At 48.0% G+C, this 18,798-nt stretch overlaps 1 protein-coding gene and 2 long non-coding RNA genes across 5 annotated transcripts in view; 2 read left to right on the plus strand and 1 right to left on the minus strand.

The window, feature by feature from the left end:
* LOC116082264 overlaps positions 1-1,515 on the plus strand; it is a 12,959-nt gene extending 11,444 nt beyond the window's left edge. The window contains exon 3 of the long non-coding RNA XR_004115226.1: positions 909-1,515. This is a non-coding gene — a long non-coding RNA (uncharacterized LOC116082264). The remainder of the gene's footprint in view (positions 1-908) is intronic.
* Positions 1,516-2,733: 1,218 nt separating this feature from the next.
* Positions 2,734-17,816, minus strand: Calcoco1 (calcium binding and coiled-coil domain 1). 3 transcript variants are annotated; one of them, XM_031357141.1, is made up of 15 exons: positions 17,690-17,816; positions 15,153-15,336; positions 14,600-14,702; positions 13,641-13,831; positions 11,992-12,150; positions 11,467-11,615; positions 9,702-9,792; positions 7,496-7,651; positions 7,063-7,317; positions 6,548-6,673; positions 6,031-6,126; positions 5,605-5,713; positions 5,268-5,467; positions 4,746-4,852; positions 2,734-3,733 (listed from the first exon to the last, which is right to left on the minus strand). In XM_031357141.1, the coding sequence occupies exons 2-15, from the start codon at positions 15,306-15,308 to the stop codon at positions 3,556-3,558; spliced, it is 2,076 nt and encodes a 691-aa protein (XP_031213001.1). In that variant the 5' UTR covers positions 15,309-15,336; positions 17,690-17,816; the 3' UTR covers positions 2,734-3,555. The 3 variants fall into 3 exon arrangements, with proteins under 3 accessions (XP_031213001.1, XP_031213009.1, XP_031213014.1); XM_031357149.1 differs by having other exon boundaries at positions 17,719-17,796; XM_031357154.1 differs by lacking the exon at positions 17,690-17,816 and adding an exon at positions 15,557-15,574.
* The window catches only part of LOC116080679, a 79,919-nt gene continuing 65,592 nt past the window's right edge, over positions 4,472-18,798 (plus strand). Inside the window, exon 1 of the long non-coding RNA XR_004114542.1 lies at positions 4,472-4,889. This is a non-coding gene — a long non-coding RNA (uncharacterized LOC116080679). The remainder of the gene's footprint in view (positions 4,890-18,798) is intronic.

Below are 18,798 nucleotides of genomic sequence, written 5' to 3' on the forward strand. Positions count from 1 at the left end.
AAAAAAAAAAAAAAAAAGAGAAAAAAGTCCAAAAAAGAAAGATAGGAAACAAAAGAAAACTGGTTGGTGAGTTCAGTGAGATGCTCATTTTATTCTCGATGTATTATTTTGTATGTATGAAGTGAGTTTTTTCCCCAATGCAATATTTTAAAAATGTTGAGGAATCATCTCCTGTGTCAGTTTCCATGTTAGATTTTGGAGCCACGGGGTACAAGCCCAGATACTTCCTTCATGCTATGTATAGAGAGATGGAAACTCTGTACACATGATAATGCGCTTTTGTGTGCAAGGCTGGAGGTCTGACCAGGGCTTGCCCAGGTGAGATCTGCACTCCTGGGCTCTCTATTCCTAGTTGTCCCCTTCCTTTTTTCTTTAAGGACGGTGTCTCACCTTGCAGTTATGCTGGCCTAGACCTTGCAGATGTCATCACACCTAATCAGCCCTTGGCCTTTTGAAACAGGGTTTGATATTGTCTATTTCCCAGTGACTGGGATGTACAGGCATGTGCAGGCATGTGCAGCTGGCAGAGTGTGTGCTTTTACGAACATGCCACGCATGTTCTATCTCCTTTTTCAGGATACTGCAAACTCAAGCGGGCTTTGAAACATCCTTTGGGTGGATAGAGAAGCAGCTGCTCAGAGTCACTCGAAAACTGCACATTTCTGGGAAATGGTTCTGTTCTACTTACTGTAGCACAAGGTTTTTTCAGGGCAGGATGGGAGATGGAAAAGTACACTGGGAATAGCTAATGAAGACCCTGCGCTGACACACTAAGCCACTCACACTTCAAGTTCCTGTAGATAGGGGGCAGCCACAAGGTACTCAGAGAGGACTGGATTCATCCTTTAATGACAAATACTGACAGGAGTATCTGCTGCCACTTCATCTGACTTTTCCTTCCACTCCAGGATCTTCGTTTTCTCAGCCTCTGCACAGACGCCTCAAAGCACGAAGATAAGGACACATCCATTTCAGAACAGAGTTGCCAAACACCACACAATATGCAGGATTGGAGCTGGATCTGAAGGCCAGCTGTCTCCTTCCCTGCTTCAAACACCTGCCGAAGTCCCAGTGTGAACACTCATACACTGCACAGGAAGAGACACATGGATCCAGAAAAGAAAAAAGAAAAAATGGAGCCGGAGACGTTGGAAGTGCTTGGTGTCAAATTAGGGGGTGGAGGAGGGGTTGCTTCTAGGAGGAAGAAGTGTGGAACAGCTGTGGGAGGGTGAATCAGGACAGAGCCGAGGAGACAGCAAAGGGTAAGGAAGGACCCATGCCAGGGAGAGTAGAAACAAAGCTCATCAATGGCCTGGTCTGGTTAGCCATGTGGCTTTTGTGTGAGATGGAGCTTTGGCAGGGAACGGGCACCTGGCTCTGGATCCCTGTTTCTCCTTTTGCTCTAGGGGGGGCCAACCTCCTGGAAGCCAGAAAATGTAGGTCCTAGATCCTTCCCTCCCAACCTCCCCCAGTCATAAATCACGAGTGATTTCATTAAATGCACCTCCTGCTGGGGATGTTGGCTCATAATTCCTCTCTGATTAACCCCCACTACCCCGGCAAGTTTATAGGCCAAGAGAGGGAGGGAGGAAGGGGAGGGGAAAAGGAGGGATGGGGGGAGTCCTGGGCGGGTGATGGATGCCTCTGTCAGCCCAGCTCGTATTTATTAATAGTCTTAATACGGGAAGCAATAAAGGAAGAGAGGGATTCTATTAATTAAATCATTGTTATAATTAACTTTCATTAAAGGAGGATCAATAAAGAGAGGTTGAGATGGAGAGAGGAGAGAGATCCATTATCTCCAATTTCCTTGGAAAGGATTCAGGGAACGAGATGAGGTTGCTAGGAGACAGACGTGAGGGAAGAAGATGGGAAGTAAGATTGTCATCCAGGTGCGGTAGTAAGGGGTGGTGGTGGTGGATGGGTTAGTTTCAGGTAAAGACAGGATTGTGGGTGGTCCAGTGAGTGAACTCGAAGGGATGCAAGGTGCTAAGAAGGGTGTTTTGGGACAGAGAATGAGAGAGCTATAGGTAGGTGTATGCCCTGGTAGGACACACAGAGAGCATTAGTGAGCACACAGGTCCTTAATATATGCTCTATACTGCTATGGATGTCTGTGTCACCCAGACAACTGGTGGGGGCAGATGGATGTGTTGCTCTGATTGTAGAGTCAAGGAGTGCACGGGGGGGGGGGGGGGGGGGGGGGGTGTGTGTGTGAGATGTAAACAAGGGTGGTAGGGAGCTTAAAGCACATCTCACTTGGCAGAACCCAAAGGCATGTGCTCTTGATGAAAATAGGATATAGCAAGGATGGCCATGGAAGCTGACAGCCTTTGCGTGTCCCTTCCAATCCCATCAGCCACCTGTTTGCTCCCTCCTTAAAAGTGTGCTCCATAGCCGGCGGTGGTGGCGCACGCCTTTAATCCCAGCACTTGGGAGGCAGAGGCAGGCGGATTTCTGAGTTTGAGGCCAGCCTGGTCTACAGAGTGAGTTCCAGGACAGTCAGAGCTATACAGAGAAACCCTGTCTAGAAAAACAAAAACAAAAACAAAAAAAAGTGTGCTCCAGGCCAGAGATACACAGCTTTTTTCTTCTCCTCTGGCCTCAGGCGGCTAGCACACCAGGCTTGGTAAGAATGTATCTATCTATCACTCCCCTCCCTCCTGACAGGAACTAGGAATTTGAAGCCCTTCTTTTCTGTAGCAATGCCTCTTGATAAGAACACACGTCATAACAAGTTATACATATATAAATATATTTGTCCAAACTACAAATAAGAGAGGAGTTTAAGGGAGAGCGAAAGTTCTTATTGCTGTGGGGGGCCTGGAGAGGGTGAAGGAATGGGAAATGGGGACACCTGGGATCCCTTGTCCCCCTATCCCTCATGGAAGGCACAAATACATTTTCTTTTCTGTTTGAAGACTTCAGTGTGGGGTGGCAGGAGATGGTATAGGAACCCTTAAAAATACAAAAGAATCTTTCAAACTTATGGCCTAAGGCTGTAGGAAAGGCTGGGGTGGGTGACAGAAAGAACCTGGGTAGCCAAGAACCGAAAGACCTGATGAGGTCATGAAACCCATGCTGCCACCTCCATGCAGGCCCCAGAGAAAACTTGAATAAACAAACAAATTCTGAACAAGAGAGAGTAGGGTACCCCAGGAGTTGGCTTTGGGGCATCAGAAAGGAGTGGTGTGTGCGTGTGTGTTGTGTGTGTGCACTTGAGTTAGCAGTAAGTAATCCTATTCCCACAAGGGAAAGCCATCTCCATCCTGGTTCCTCTAAACTATTTTTGAGAAAAGTAAACTCAACCACTGCTTCCAAGACAGATTGCTGCTTGGGACAAAGACGTCAGGATGGAAGATGGAGTTGTAAGGCTTGGGATGAAAGCAGGATGCAGGCATGGTCTATAGTCTATAGGAACAACATTATAAAGCTCGGTGTGATTTAAAAAAAAAAAAAGCATGAGACCAAACTGCATATCTGCATATATGTCTGTGTGTGTGTGTGTGTGTGTGTGTGTGTGTGTGTGTGTGTACATATGAGGGAGAGGTGAGATCACTCAAAGGTGAAAGGGTCCTGGGTGCTGAAAAAGAAATGTCCATCCATGTGACCCTCCAGGGCATCCTTGTCACTCTCAGCAGGGAAGCGCTCCTTGCAGATGGGACATTCCTTCCATGGTGGGTTGGCTGGGACCCCAGTGCTGGCCTCTGACAGGGAACTCACTGTAAAGGCACTAAAGAGAGGAAGGAAAGACAGACAGGGTCAGGATTCTCTGCTGCCTTTATTTTTATTTCTGATATAAGCCTCAAACTTGTCATGTAGCAATGGAAGGTTCCTGAATTTCTGCACCTTCCCTTCCCCTCCCAGGGGCTCAGATTTCAGGCAGCACTGCAGAGCCCAGCTTCTGCTGCCTTCTTGACCCGGGGACCTCAGAGAACAAATCCCGTGTGGTTCCTTGTTCCTAATGTGTCATCCTGGTCATTCTCTGTCCAAGCCTCTCCTATGGCAATCTTCTGCTCAAAATATCAGTTCTCCAAATGCCCATATCCTCTCTTCATGAGTCCCTGCTGGTGTCTGTAGTACAGAACCCATCCCCCAGTCAACGGCTCTCCTCCCTCCATCTCCGTCTGCTGCCTAATGGGGCTGAAAATGAGTCTGACACTGTTCTTCATCTTCCTGCTCCAGCAGAGAGAGAGAATGACAGCATTGGCCCTTTCTGCCCCGAGCCCCACTCACTCCAGGCAGAGTTGGGGGCCAGGTGATAATGCTCTTTTCCTGAGGTCCTGCCCACCTGACTAGGACTAGAAAGCCAGGCAGAAGGTACCACCTGCTACCTGCCCATACTTCAGGTTCCCCTCCCAGAGTTTCCCAGGAAGTCAGGGATGAGCAACATCTCTAGCATAGCCAGATGCTCTGGATGGTCCTTCTCTCAGTCTCCATCCCCGAGGCTTTGTCACCTTCTTCCTCCCTAAAGACCTAGGTACCTACCTGGTGGCTGGGGAGGGGGAAGGGGCAGGAGAGAGGGGAAGCAGGGCAATTTGGGCTCCACAGAAGATGAAGCTAGAACAACACAGAAGCCAGTCAAAGGAGGGAGAGAGAGAGAGAACCTGGGGTTTGTGAAGGTAGCGGCATTCCTGTCAACCACACTGTTACCTTCTCTTGGCTGAGCCAAGAAGTATAAGTTGTGGGCAGGGCACGGAGGCTGCTTACACACTGACCTCCTCCCCTCTTTGTGCTGCCCTCACCTGGCCACGTCATAGAAGGCACTGCCGAGCTCAGGAAGTAGGAGGTTGGCTTCCTCACCCCCACTCTGCACAGCTGCCATCAAGACTGACTTCTCATCTTCAGCCTCCTGGGAAGAGACAGGGAGGATTGGGATGGATTCCAAGGTAGGCAAGTAGCAGAAAGTGGAGAAGCCAAGGATGGTCCCTGACAGCAGAGTGGCAGGAAGAGAGAAGCAGGAACAGGGCTATGCCAGGACAGGACGGCACCTGGGAGCAGCAAGGCTATTGCACTGCCTGGGTTTTAGGTGAGACAAGATTTCACTGTACAGTCTTGGCTGACCCAATCTATACCAGGCTGGCCTTGAGCTCTCTCTAAGTGTCTAGTCTGAAGGCCTGCATCCCCACACCTAGCTAGGCCTGCCTCCTCCAACCCAGAGTACCAGTGCTAGAGTACGAGCCCCGAGTACGGTACAGGCTTTCTCCGTGGTTCAGGTGTGACCCTACCACCTGCTTTGTACTTCCATGTGGACTCTCACTACTCACTGAGTCTGAGCTGCTGGCCTCCCCTGGCCCTGAGAGCTGGGGAGCAATGGGTGCTGGCTGGTTGATGACAACAAGAGAAGAAGCCTCCTGAGGCCCAGGAGGAGAGGAGCTTGTGTTTCCACGCTCACACAAGCCATAGGATGGGAGCCGCATGTCTTCTGGGGACTCATCCTCTGAGTCTGTCAGAGCTGCAGGGCAGCCTATGAGAGGGAAGGCAGATAGAGAAGAAAGGGAAGGTCAGCCATGGGAATCCGAGGAGGGAAAGGACAGCCAGGCTGCTTCAAAGCACATCAAAGAGCGGGAGGGGAAGAGGTGTCCCAAGACTGGGGGTACAGACTCAGCCCAGCACTGGCTTCCTCGTCTTCTGTGGCAGCATCTTCCGTCCACTTCTCATCTGCCACCTTCTCCAGGCGGGCCTCCAGCTTCCTCATGTACTCCAGCAGTTCCTGAAGTTGGGGAAGAGAAAGCAGATGCTGAAGCCTGCAGATACCAGCCTTGCTGCTTGCTGGGCCTTTGCTTGGTGGAGTCACACAAGGCAGATCCCCCTAGTTCTCCTCTATCCCATGCCTTGTTCCCTTTTGGTGTTCCTCCCCAGCATGAAGTCAGCTTCTAAGAACAGTCAGCGCCCCTTTTCAACCTTTGTATCCTCAAAAAAATTCTAGTTTCTGAGCCAATATATTACCAAAGTGATACAGAATCTTGAGCACTCAAGCCCTTGGCTTTGGCATTCAGAGTCTCACCTATGGCAACAGGTGATTCTCACCTGTTTCTCTGTCTGCAACTGCTCTTTCTCCTTCTGAAGCACACGGAGGGCTGACCGAAGCTCTGTGAGCTCCCGCTTACTCTCTGACAACTGCACCTGAGAGGAAAAGGTAATGGAACCCAGAGCCTGAAATGTGTCATCAAGAACCTGGTCCAAAGTTAAACTATGTTCTCTCTTACTCCATACCCAATTTTTCTTCCACAAGGCCCTTTTGTCTTGCTCCTCCCCCCGCCCCAGGCTCAGGCCAAAGTCCTAAATTCTACCTCTCAAATGCTGCTCTAGCTAACTATCTTATGCTGGGGTGAAGAAGTTTTGGTAATACCGGAAGCCAGTCTGTAACTCTTGCATGTCATCCCAGAGCCCAGAGGTATACTCTGTGTGTAGGAAGTGAATGCACACATTCAAACCAAGAGGACTGGGAGGCTCCCAAGCCAGCTCATGGTACTCTAGAGCCAAGAGGTAGTGGGCACTTATACTTCTGGACATAGGTCTGAACCTAAGGAGGTAGGCACCTCACCAGGCTAGAATCCTTTTCTCGGGCCAGCTCAGTCTTGAGTGTGTGGGTCTGGCTCCTCTCCTCCTGTACTGTCTTCTCCAGCCGGAGAATCTCCGCACTCAGCTTCAGGATCTTATCCTTCTCAGCCTAGAGATGACACAGGGGAAGATGGGAGGGAGGAGGTGAAACGGCAAAGGATAACAGGAAAACAGCATTGCCCTCACTGGGTCTTTCTTTTATGTCTGGGGACCAACTTGTTTCTGACCAATTTCCTCACTTCTGAGCCACCTGAAAGTGGGAATTGGTACTACGGCAGGAAAGGCCTGGTGCCCAGGACAGCAAATGTTCCTACACCAAGGATGGGAACTAGGGATTCTGGTGATAAGGACTGGGACTCCTTGTTGGGGCTGGGTCATGCCTGGAAAGCAAAGTGTGCATCTCTCCTCAAGTCCTCCCAGGATCTCATCCACTCTTCTGTCCTCCCAGAGCACCCACTTACAGTTCAAGTCCTAGATGCAGGGGAGGGTCACCCCTACCTCCATGCTCTGCAACAGCCCTGCCCGTTCCTTGTTCCATTGGCACTTTTCCTCCTTCACGTGCAGGCTGAGCTCAGCCAGTCGGCCATTGACTTCAGCTACCTCCAGTCGGCTGCGGTGCAGCTCAGCTATGGTTCGGTCTCTAGCTCCTGCTGCACTGGCCAACTCCTCCCCAAGAAGGGCCGCTTTCTGTTGGTTTGAGGCTGCAAGTTCCTGGACCCCTCGGAGCTGCTCTTTCAGGGGCTCCAGCTCGGCCTCCAAAGAAGACAGGAGATCAGATCCCACAGGCAACCAACCACGTGTGAGGCTAGGGAGCCCCTCATTAGCATTTTGTTGTTCACTTTAGCCACCTTTGCCTCTTCTCTGCACACCCAAATTTGTCTAGACTACTTGAACTCGAACTGCTTCCTACCACCTACAGGCCTTCACTCACCACTTTCTGCTGGGCTTGGCCCAGGGTGTCTTTCATGTGGGCCAACTTGTCCTTCAACCGTTGGACCTGAGCACCTTGCTCTTCTTGCCGGCCCTTGGCCTCCTGCAGCTCTGTATTTAAGCAGCAGTTCTCCTCTCGGACCATTTGTAACTCAGCCTGATGCAAATGGAAAGCAGGTAAGGATCAGGGGATGAGTGTTGAGCGAGTGAGGGGCAGACTGCCTTTCTGCCACTGTGAGGAGAGAATCATTCGCTCCTGTCCCATCTTCTTGGGGCTCAGTCCCAGCCTATCAAGGCAACCCCACTTTCCTACTTTTCCTTTAAGTCAAAACAGTCTGGATGGCTCCTAAGGCTCAGAACACTGACCTCTCACCTCAGACCTTTTCTCTCCCCTTCCTCTTTCTTCCTCTCCCCCCAAGGCTAGGTCTCTCTATTTCCTCTCCCCGTAGTAGGGTCATACTACATAGCTGGTCCAGATTGGCTTTAGATGTACAGTCCTCCACCTGCTTCTGTCTCTAGTGCTAAGATCACAGGTGCATGCCACTGTGCCTAGCCTTTCCTAAGACTTCTGTCATTCAAGTCTGCTGTACCGACCACTTCTCAGTTCACCTAGTTGGACACTTGGGTGCTATTCTTGGCTCTCTTTTCTCCCCAGCAGTTCACAGAAGAAAGCAATAGCTTTTCTACTCTCTACCCTGGTCACAGCTATCTTTTCTTTTCTATTACTGCCACGACCATGTCAGTTTTCTTGTGGGATGACCAGATGGTGCTGTAACCAGTTACTCAGAAAAGAGGATCAGGCAGTCAGTGCTTCTCAATACAATTGTTTTTTGTTTTGTTTTGTTTTGTTTTTGAGAAAGGATTTCTCTGTATAGTTCCTGGATATCCTGGAACTTGCTCTGTAGATCAGGCTGGCCTTGACTCACAGAACTCTGCCTGTGTCTGCCTCCCTAGTGGTGGGATTAAAGGTTTGTGCCATCCACCATCACCTGGCTCTCAGTACAATTCTTCAAACATGTGTGTCTTCTACCTGACATTCACCAGCACTTCACACTGCTAAAGAAAAGAGGTTCAACTGCAGACCCTCCACACCTTACCTCAGTTCTGCACAAGCTCCCTCGGGCTGCCCCTGTCGTCTTTCTTTGTTCTACTTAACTAACCTACGTGTTTGTTTGTATTTTCTAAGACAGGATCTTGCTATGTAGCCCAGGACTTCGATCTTGTGGCAATTCTCCTGCCTCAGCCTCTCTAGTGCTGGAATTATAGTACCATCACACCCTGCTCAAATTCTGTTTTTCAATGCTGAGCAGTTTTCTAGAGAAGCCCAGGGTGCTGAGAAAGCCATTGAAGGTTCTGCAAATATTTTATTTGAATTCATTCAATTTTCCTTCTTTTTGCCTTGCTCAACACTGAACTACAATCTCAGCTCTGAACTTGCTCTAAATTATTAAAAGCTGTTTTTAAAAGTCTGTCAGCACACACTGAACACACTGGAGAGCACCAATCCATTGATGTGCATCTTTAGGTTAATTCAGAATTAAATTTCTTTTGTATTTTCTATCAAATTGAAGAGAAAACCGAAGCTGTAAGGTTGACAGTTTAAAAACTGTTATCATTGACCACTTACTTGTCTATGACTCACAGTGTTTAAAGTTTGAATTTCTTTCTTCTTTCCTACCTACTGACATAATGTCATCCTTCTGCCTCAGCCTCCTGAGTGCTAGGATCAGAACGCCAAGCATACCATCATGCCTGGCTCTTATTTCCTCCTTTTGATAGTCTTTATATTTGTGTGTGTGTGTGTGTGTGTGTACACGCATGTGCATGCATGAGACCATGTGGACCAGAGGTTGATCTTGGGTGTCTTCCACATTTGCTCTCTACATGCCAACTGGCTAGACTGGCTGGCCAGTCCCAGGGCTCCTCTTCCGCCAACATTATAGGTCTTCACTTAACAGCTGTTTCTAAGTGTAATAAGAGGTGTTCTTGCCCACCTTTCTGGGCCCTGTGAGACTGTATTAGGCTTTTCTTGGGACATTTATATTGCATTTTTGACTGCTTGTGATGTGGGCAGGTACTGCAGTGTGGGGCAGGGAGTACACATGGTCTCCTTTACATCTTGCCCTTGTGTGTGCCCAGCATTCAGAAGAGACTCAAGGAACACTAGTTGCATAACTGAGAAAGCACACTCACTTGGAATCTCTTACCTCATGCTGCTCCTTGTCTGTCTGGAATTCCTTCAGTTGTCTCAGGAGCTTTTCTTGTTCCCTTGTCAGGGCCTTCACTGTGTCTCTAACCCTGTTGATGAGATGACAGTGTTGGGTGGAAATACTCAGACCTTTGACCCACGCTCTTCTAGAACATAATCATCAACTGCTTTCCTTTCTTTTTGTTATTGTTGTCATTTATTGAGGTAAGGTTTCTCTGTGTAGCCCTAGCTGTCTTGGAACTCACTCTGTACTCCAGGCTGTCTTCAAACTCAGAGATCTGCCTGCTTCTGCCTCCACAGTACTGGGATTAAGGGCATATGCCACTGCCAGGCCTTCCTCGTCATGTATCACCGTACAGGATGTTCTACCAGTGGCTCCCTGTTTCCACTCAATTACGAGATGAAATCCAATCTTTCAGTGACAATAGGCAGTCACTATTAACCCTGAGTTTGCTGTAGATCAGAAAGTGGCAGATGCAGAAGAGGCAAATGTGTGCAGGGATGTGCATGGAGCCTGAGAGAACCTTATGTAATAAACACTGACATTTGAAATTCATACCATTTTCATTATCACAAAATTGTATTGCTCTTTTATCTGATCATCAGGCACCAAATCATGTAACAACAGGTAGTAGGTAGGTTAGCCGAGGCATGTGAAACATAGTCTCTGAGAACACAGACATCTTATCCTGACCTAGGGCAAGCCTAGTATATTATGAAGCAACGCCTTGAATCACTTTGCTTACCGTCCTGAGACTTGGGCAGAACATCTCTTTCCCTTACAAAGGTTTTTGTTAATATATATATATATGCATATATATATACACACATATACATACATACATGTATGTATGTATATATATGTTTACACACATATATAATTCATATATAATATACTATATATATAATATTAATACTACAGCTCAGCTGGCCTGTGACTCACAGTGTAGCCCAGACTGGTCTGTAACTCACAATGTAGCCCAGGCTGGTCTATAACTCACTATGTAGCCCAGGCTAGTCTAACTGGTGATCTTCCTGTATCTGTTTCCCCAAAAGGAAGACTTTGGCTCTGTACAACAGACACAAAAGTGACAGCTGTTTGATACTGAAAGAGGCTCGACCAAGATTCCTTAATGTCACTTTCAATGTTAAGATTCTGTGATTTAGCCAGGTGTGGTGGCACATGCCTTTAATCCCAACATTTGGGAAGCAGAGACAGGAAAATCTCTGTGAATTTGAGGCCAGCCTGATCTATATAGCAAGTTCCAGGACAGTCAGAGCTACATAGTAAGGCTCTGTTTAAAAAACAAAACAAACAAACAAACAAAAGATTCCTGCAGTTTATACTTTTTCTCAAGGGAGAGATTCTCTTGTACTCTTGGCTCACCAGCTCTTCCTGTCTCTTTTTTATAGTGCTGGGACTGAAGCTAGGGCCTTGCACACACTCAAAAGGTGCTCCTACCACTGAGCTGTGACACTGAACATTCTAGATAGCAAGAACAGAATCTAATGCTTTTCCTGTGATTTAAATATATAATTTATACTTAATGTAAGTAATATCAAGGCCTAGAACAGCATCATAGAGATGTATGAGAGCTGGCAGAAGGAAATCCCTAGTAACCAGAATACCCTGTACGCGATTGTGAAGGGCCAGACAGCAGGTATGCCCATCTGAAGGAAGGACTAGAGTGGAGGCCTAGGGAAGCAGAGGCCAGGGGGATGGAGTGGACAGAGGCCAACTTTAGGCTGGGGAGGTCCCCTACCTGTCCAGCTCCACCTCCTTCATCAGCACTTTGTCACTCATGGTCTGGATGTCATCCTCTAACTCCAGGATACGGGCCACATGCTCTCCCTGCTGCTGGCTCAGGATGTCCCTCTCTTCTGAGAGCTCCCCATGAGACCGGGAGAGCCCCTGGAATCAAGGTTCCACCAAGAAAGACAGAGAGTCAGGGCAGGCTCAGGCTTAACATTATATGCCCCACCTCTGTCCTGCCACCTTCCTTGGAAAAGCTGAGTGGAGGTGCTGCTGCCTGGGAGTGTGGCATCATGGCAGTTGGAAAAGCTGAGTGGAGGTGCTGTTGCCTGGAAGCGTGGCAGTATTCCTGGATACAGAGAACTGAGTCTTCTTATACACTGGGATGTACCTCTTATCATTCAAGGTTTAGTCTCACCTGTCACCCTTAAGCCTATTTCTTTGATGCAAGGACCATCTTAAAACTCCACTGGCATCTTTCCTTTCTCCTCTTTGCTGGGTCTAGGCCCCACCCTCTGCCAACTCCAACTCCCACCTTGTATTGCTCAGTGAGCTCCGAATGCTCCCGCCTGGCTGTGGCCAGAGCTGCCTCCAGCTCCTGCACTCGGCTCCTCAGCTCTGTCACCTGATCCTCCAACTGCAGCTTCAGCTGCATCAGGTCATTCCGCTCCTGCTGGCTCTCATCCAGCTGGTTCTACAAGGGCAGGAGGAGGGGGAGAGAGTGTGTATGTGTGAGGCACCATTTCAGACACCTTGGAGTAGAGAAACCGAGTCAACATGGCTCAGTCTTAACTGCCAGCCCTCAGTCACCTTTCACCCCAGGCCTGGCACCTTCCTCTGACAGGGCACAGTGACAAGGGGACTCCTCTAGGTTTACCCTATCTCTATTGAGTCAGACAGATTTGAGTCAATCTGAGATACAGTTTTTACTAGCCAAACTACTAAGCTCCTCATCTGTGAGGTTTAAGTGAGAATGACCAATGTAAACACAGAACACAGGTAGAAGCCTGTCTCTCTCACTTAGGGATAAACATCTCCCTATCATGTTGATCCATGTATTTATCGGGCTCAGGTTCTGGAGAGCAGGGACTTGTCCAAATCTCTGAGGAGCTACCAACTTTCACCTGCTGAGCAGCTTTTCTCCCATCTGGAGAATGAATGGACTGCCTCCTAACTGTCCCTGTCCCTCACCTTCTCTCAGGCTCTCTCTGTAGTATCTGTCTTCGCTCCTGAAACTCTTCTCTGACTCAGTGGAACTTATATAAGGCATATTTTTAAGTTTAAATTTTCTGGTATCCACTTTAATAAGAAGTATATGAGGGCCAGAGAAATAGCTCAGTCATCAAGAGTGCTTGTTGTTCTTGGAGAGGACCAGAGGTTAGTTCCCAGCAGCTACATCAAGTGGCTCACAACCACCTGTAACTCCAGCTCCAGAGTATTCTACGTCACTCCATTCTGGCCTCTGTATCCACATGTATGTACACACACCTGGGCTGGGAAAGGTGAGAGATTGCAGTTAAAAGTACCATGGCTACGCAAGCAAGATGACTCATTAGATAAAGATGCTTGTTGCCAGGCCTGGAAACTTGAGCTTGGTCCTTGTATCCTTGAAACTGACACAGCAGGATGAGAGAACCAACTCCCACAAGTTGATCTTTGACTCCACATGTGTTATGGCATGTATACACTTACGTATATACATATATACATATGCCCAGGTAAATACAACTAAATAAATAAATGCTAAAATATACTTCAAACTGGATTAGTTATACCTATAGTGCCAAAGAGCCACTTGAGGTCAGCAACTTTGGTACTGAATAGGACAGTTCTGAGCCCTGCTATGCCCACGCTAGAGGCAGATCTCAGCCTCCTTTCCTCCCTGGGTTCCTTGAGGCAGTTTTCTTCCACCTTGTGGATCTGTAGGATTTAGGGCAGGCAGCCGCCATTTGAGAAGACTGGCTCAGTTCTAGAATGTCAGTTATACTGGCCTATGATGACTTGCTTCCCTGTTCTGTGTCTGTCTATGTAATGGCTGAGTTTGTTGAGAGCAGACCTCTGGTAACTCCCAGCAAAGTCTTCAGTTGAGGTGACAGAGGAAGGGAAGTGAAGGAAGGAGGGGACTCTTGTAATGCTGTCCTTGGTGTCTCTGGCCCAGGAACAAGTCTGCTATTTTTTTCTTACCTGAAGCACGGTAGCCTTAGGGACAACCAACAGGATGTCAGAGCCTCCATCAGCCTCCTCCAGGGTCACCAGCTCATCCATGGGCCTTGGCTCTCGGAACTGGAATGGGGGGCTCTGCCCACACACCCGGCCCTGGCGGTTCACATACCGGAACTGGTAGAGTTGGGCTCCTGGTTTGGGTAGGTAGCTGGCTGTGGGAAGAATAGCCCATAAACTCAGTATGATTTTTGGCTCTCAAGTGCTAGCAGGTCCCTGTTCCTATCAGGAAGGAGAAGTATTACCATGTTACCTACTGTCCACGCCCCCTGGCTGGTCCTTGGGATACAGCACTTCCTCCTTCCTGCCTAGCCACCTGCTTTATTCACACTCCGTCCTCCTCTTCATCACACTGACTCTAGCTGGCACTTATTGACTGCCAGCATGCACCACACACACACACCAGTGCTCCCCAGATCATTTAAAATCCCTGCATTGTTCCTACAAGCTGGGACTTCTAATTCACCTGCTCAATGCCAAACAGTTTGGAAAGCAGGGAGCTGAGATTTGAATTCAGGTCTCTCAGGCTGCTGTTACAACACACTTTCCCTTGTCCCAGACTGGAAGTCCCTTTTGTTGTGTAAACAAGTGGGATTAACATCTTCCATCTTTCTATAGTATCCTCTAAGCCACCCTACAATAATGCTGAACTCTGCTGGATACAGTCTCACAAAATAATTTCTTTTTTCCTTTTGGAGACAGGGTCAGCCATGTTGCCTAGGCCAGCACTGATATCCTGGGTTCAGGTTATCTTCCAGCCCTAGACTCCTTAGTAGCTGGGATGACACTGGAGTACCATTAGGTCTGACAATTAAGAGTTATATGTACTCATGTTCCTTATCCTCTGTGCTTTTTATGGCCGTTAGCCCTCTGCCTTCCCCCAAACCACAACACTTCCTTGGCTCCTCCATCTTTCTTTATACCTTGGAATTGGACACTGGCGTGGGTGGGGGAGCCATCAGTTGTACTTTCTGGCACTGAGGACCATACAAATGTGTGATAATCCCGAACACAGGCAGCTTCCACCTGGAAGAGAAAGGCATGATGACAGAGTTATCATCTGCGAGGAATGGAAGGGTTGGCAGGACTGAACAAATGGTACCAAGGATGCTAAGAGTCAGGTAAGGTTGGAGGACACTATCAGGAGGGGCAAAGATAGAGAGATGAACTTTATACTGATGGCATCTGTGTCATCTTTCCCTGTCAACCTAAGCATCTAAGGACCTAGCCACTCCTCATATTCTTTTTTTGTTTGTTTGTTTTTTGTTTTTTTTTTTGAGACAGGGTTTCTCTGTATATCTCTGGCTGTCCTGGAACTCACTCTGCAGACCAAGCTGGCCTGGAACTCAGAAATCCGCCTGCCTCTGCCTCCCAAGTGCTAGGATTAAAAGCCTGCGCCACCACTGCCCAGCAACTCCTCATATTCTAACCAACCTGTGTCCCAGAAGCTTGAGCCAGAAGAGGGTCTAAGGATACCTTAAAAATGCCAATCCAGTCACTGGCACTGGGCATGGTGCCTGGAGGCAGAGTATAGTGACATTCCACCTTGGTGTTGGGGATGTAGGTCCGGGCCACATTCAGGAAGTTGACTCCACACCGGGATGGTGCCCGGCTTAGTGATGACTCTTCCATCAAGGCTGTCCTCAAGATGCCTGATGTCCTATGAAAGAGAGAGTTGATAGACTTAAGTCTTTCTACAGCTTCCTTCCCTTGACCCATGTACACCTACTCACAGTTCCTGTCACTACACAGGTTCCCAGGCCCTAAGGTTGTGGGACCTTTCTGAGGTATCACTTTTAATCCCTGGGACAAAGGTGTTGCCTTCCAAGTCAACTTCCTACCCTGTCATGTTGTACCCTCTTTGGTTTACGGTCCCTCACCTGTCTAATTCCTATTCCTTTTCATTGTCCCACTGACCCAGCATCTCAGTCTCTGCCCAACTGTTTCTCCCTTTCATCTCTCAACATCCTTGGGAATTCCAGATTCTCTTGGTTTCCCCATGCAATCCCCTATACCTTCTGGCTCTAGAATTCAAAATCCAATGGAAGTGTGGGCCTCTCTCAGTTTCAGCAGGTCTCCCTTACATATGCCTAAGCTGTTGAGCCTACTTTACTAGGTAAGAGCACAAAAACAACAACTAATCTCTAATGATAATGAATCTTCAGAGGGGAATGTGGTTTGAGGGACCAACAACCTAATCCTGACTCCTCTGCTCTTGGGGCACCTATCTGTGAGTTGTCTACCCCATCAACTCTAGGGAAACAGAAGAAGGCAAGCTTTGGCTTTCCTCCAAGAACTAGAAAAGGGGAGGATAATAGGAAAGACAGGTTCTGTCCCTCAACTTCTATTCTAGGAAATCAAAAATTCTGGAGGTGGCAGTTCAAGGGTGGAGTGAAATACTCAGCAGGAAGGTGGTGGTGTGGGGAGATGGAATGTGGGGGCCTGGAGCCAGGAAAGCCCTGCCCTTAGGCAGGGAACAGGTTGGAAACAGGGTAAGTCAGGGGCCCTGAGAAGGGGAAATGTACATTCAGTGTTGAGAAAAGGCAGAGACTTCAACCAGGAACATTCTTTTTTTTTTTCTTTTTCTTTTTCTCTTTTTTCCACATCTTGCCAGAGCTAGAAATCTATTGATTTGTTTGGGTGCTAGCCCAGCTCTGGTACCCCTTCCCCATTCTTGTTGGCTCCTCTTAGCCTCAATTCTAAGGGTCCAAATCTTGCTATATGCTTGGGCTAATGGCAGGAGATAAGGAGATAAAATGGAGTTAGCTAGGGAGAACTAATTGGAAAATAGATAACAATAATAGTAACAATCAAGAGTTCAGGTGGTAGGATAGCTGGGTGGATAAAGGTGCTGGCCAACAACTCACGTGATGGGAGGAGAAAACTGATTTCCCCAAGTTTTGCTCAGACTTCTGTACACCTATCTTCACACAGATACACACACACACAATTAAAACACATGGAAGTAAAAACAAAAGACAGTAGTACTCAGAGATGAATAAGAACAAAGTATGGTGTACATATCTGAAATGTCATAATGAAACTCACTGTATATTATAACTTAAAAAAAAAAAACACCTCAATCCAGAACTGAGAGGCAGCCCTCCTCTCTCCAGCCCACACATCTGCTTCCTGTGTCAGCAGCAGCTGATGTGTCCAATCAGCCATCACCACTAATCATATGCACGCCCCCAAACTTCACAAACCCACACCAGGCTGAGACAGTGGGGGAGGAACTTTAAAAGAAATTAAACAAGAGGGCCAGCAATGCAATAGGAAACAGTTTCTTTGTCGTAAAGAGATTGGACTGAAGTTATTTCAATGTCTTTTTTTTTTCCCCATCTCTGAACAATCCCTCATTACAGCTTTTCTTCAATATAACTCTTCTTAGGGTAGAGTGAGATCTGTCTCCAAAGTTCTACCCGTTGAGAACCCTGAAACCTTCCTTCCTCACAAAGAAAATTTGTAACAGCTGCAGACATTCTTCAGAACTGAAAGTCCTGTGCACCTAAATTGTATGTGGTCAGATGCTGATGTTCAAATGCTCTGTGTGTGTGTGTGTGTGTGTGTCCTCTCCACTGTAGGGCTCTCTCTCAGCGTTTTGCCGTTTCACAAGTTGGAAGTTTTCCCCCTCAGGGATTCAGTGTAGTAAAGGCCTTTGGATCTTTGGATTGGGGGGGGGGGGGGGGGGTCGTGGGGTGTCTGTGAGGGCAAAGACTTGCCTGGAAAAGATTAAGCAAATATTTCAGTCCCTTCAAGCTTCTATAAGCGGATCGAGCTTTACAGAGGAGGCCCCGAAAGAAAGTGAGGACAATGCGGGCTACCCTGTAAGGCTCCCCCTTGAAACCAACAAACCCGAAACGTGGGGGAGGCTTCCTCAGTGCGTAAAGTATTAAAACCTAAACGCTCCTACCGTCATCTTCTACAAATCTCTCGGATTAGCCTTTCGCAGGCTGAGAAGCCTGCTGACCACCCCCGCGTAAACCCACCCTCAGTTAGGCCAAGTTTCTTACCCCACAGACGGATCAGCTGTTCCCCTCACCTTTCACCACCAACAAAAACAGCACTCCGACTACAGGAGGGGAGGGGAAGAGTGACGCGAGAGCTTCTGGGGCCTGTGGTTCTTCTATAACTCGACACCGCCCAGTTTTCTGCCTCTAGAACTACATGTCCCAGGAGGCTGCGCGCGAGGGGCGGAGAAGGGGCGGGGCGGTGGGGGACTCAGCGTGCCATCCCGGGAATTGTAGTTCTTACTTCCGTGGCAGTTCAGGAGGGTGTGGCTTCCAAAGGACTTCACGGCCCATGATTCCTCAAGAAAGGGCTGGCTGATCTAGTGGTGGCTGCTGGTTCGTAGCATGCTTAGAGGGAGAGTTGACAGCTTTAGCTTAGAGGGAGAGTTAACACGTTCTGCACAGCTCTTTTCGGTGGGGGCGGAACGCTTCCAGCACAGCCTCCTTGTTCGCTTTTACAAGATAGGCCATAGTCTTATATCTACTTACAAAAGAAGAAACTTGTTTAAGGAACTCTCTAGGGTCAGGGCTATGAAACTGTAGAAACATGAAACAGACTCAGGCCTGTTCCAAGCTACGAGCTACAGCCACCATGTTGTGGGTGGGAAATCTCACAGTGGTGGTAGTGGTTATTTATTTTTAGTTTGCTCTGACTTCAGGGTTGAAAGATCTTGTAAAAGTCTCAAAGCTTACTGTTTGGTTTCAGTTTGAGAAGATTTACGTGCCAAGGAGTCCAATAACACACACACACACACCACACACCACTGCAGTGTTCCCCCTGGAGTGGCTTCTGGGGCTAGGATTAGGGTACATTGCTTGAAGTGGTGGCCAGTCTGAGGAATGAAAAGCATGCGGTTGAAAAAAGAGCTTGGCAGGACCTGCCACAACAACCTACTTAGAGAGGCTTGTTTGCCCAAGCCTTTTAACTGGCTTAAATTAATTAGAGCAACAATACAAATTGCTGCTATAGGTTTTTTATTTTATTTTTTATTTTTTTAGGATAGGTGAAAGATTCACACTGTTCCCACACCCTAAGTCACTTAAGGACTTGGACTGTCCTCATCGTTTGTGGGCGGCCTCCAACCCGGAAGAGTTCAAACCCCCCCCCCCCC

This window comes from Mastomys coucha, unplaced genomic scaffold (genome assembly GCF_008632895.1).
Source record: "Mastomys coucha isolate ucsf_1 unplaced genomic scaffold, UCSF_Mcou_1 pScaffold11, whole genome shotgun sequence".
In the NCBI taxonomy this organism is placed as follows: Eukaryota; Metazoa; Chordata; class Mammalia; order Rodentia; family Muridae; genus Mastomys; species Mastomys coucha.

Coding starts and splice junctions, on each gene's coding strand:
- Calcoco1 (XM_031357141.1), bottom strand. CDS start 15,308: ATGGAAGAGTCATCACTAAGCCGGGCACCATCCCGGTGTGGAGTCAAC. Junction 12,151..13,640: donor CTAAGGCTACCGTGCTTCAG/GTAAGAAAAAAA, acceptor CTGCCCTTGTAG/AACCAGCTGGATGAGAGCCA. Junction 7,652..9,701: donor CAGACAAGGAGCAGCATGAG/GTAAGAGATTCC, acceptor CATTTGCATCAG/GCTGAGTTACAAATGGTCCG.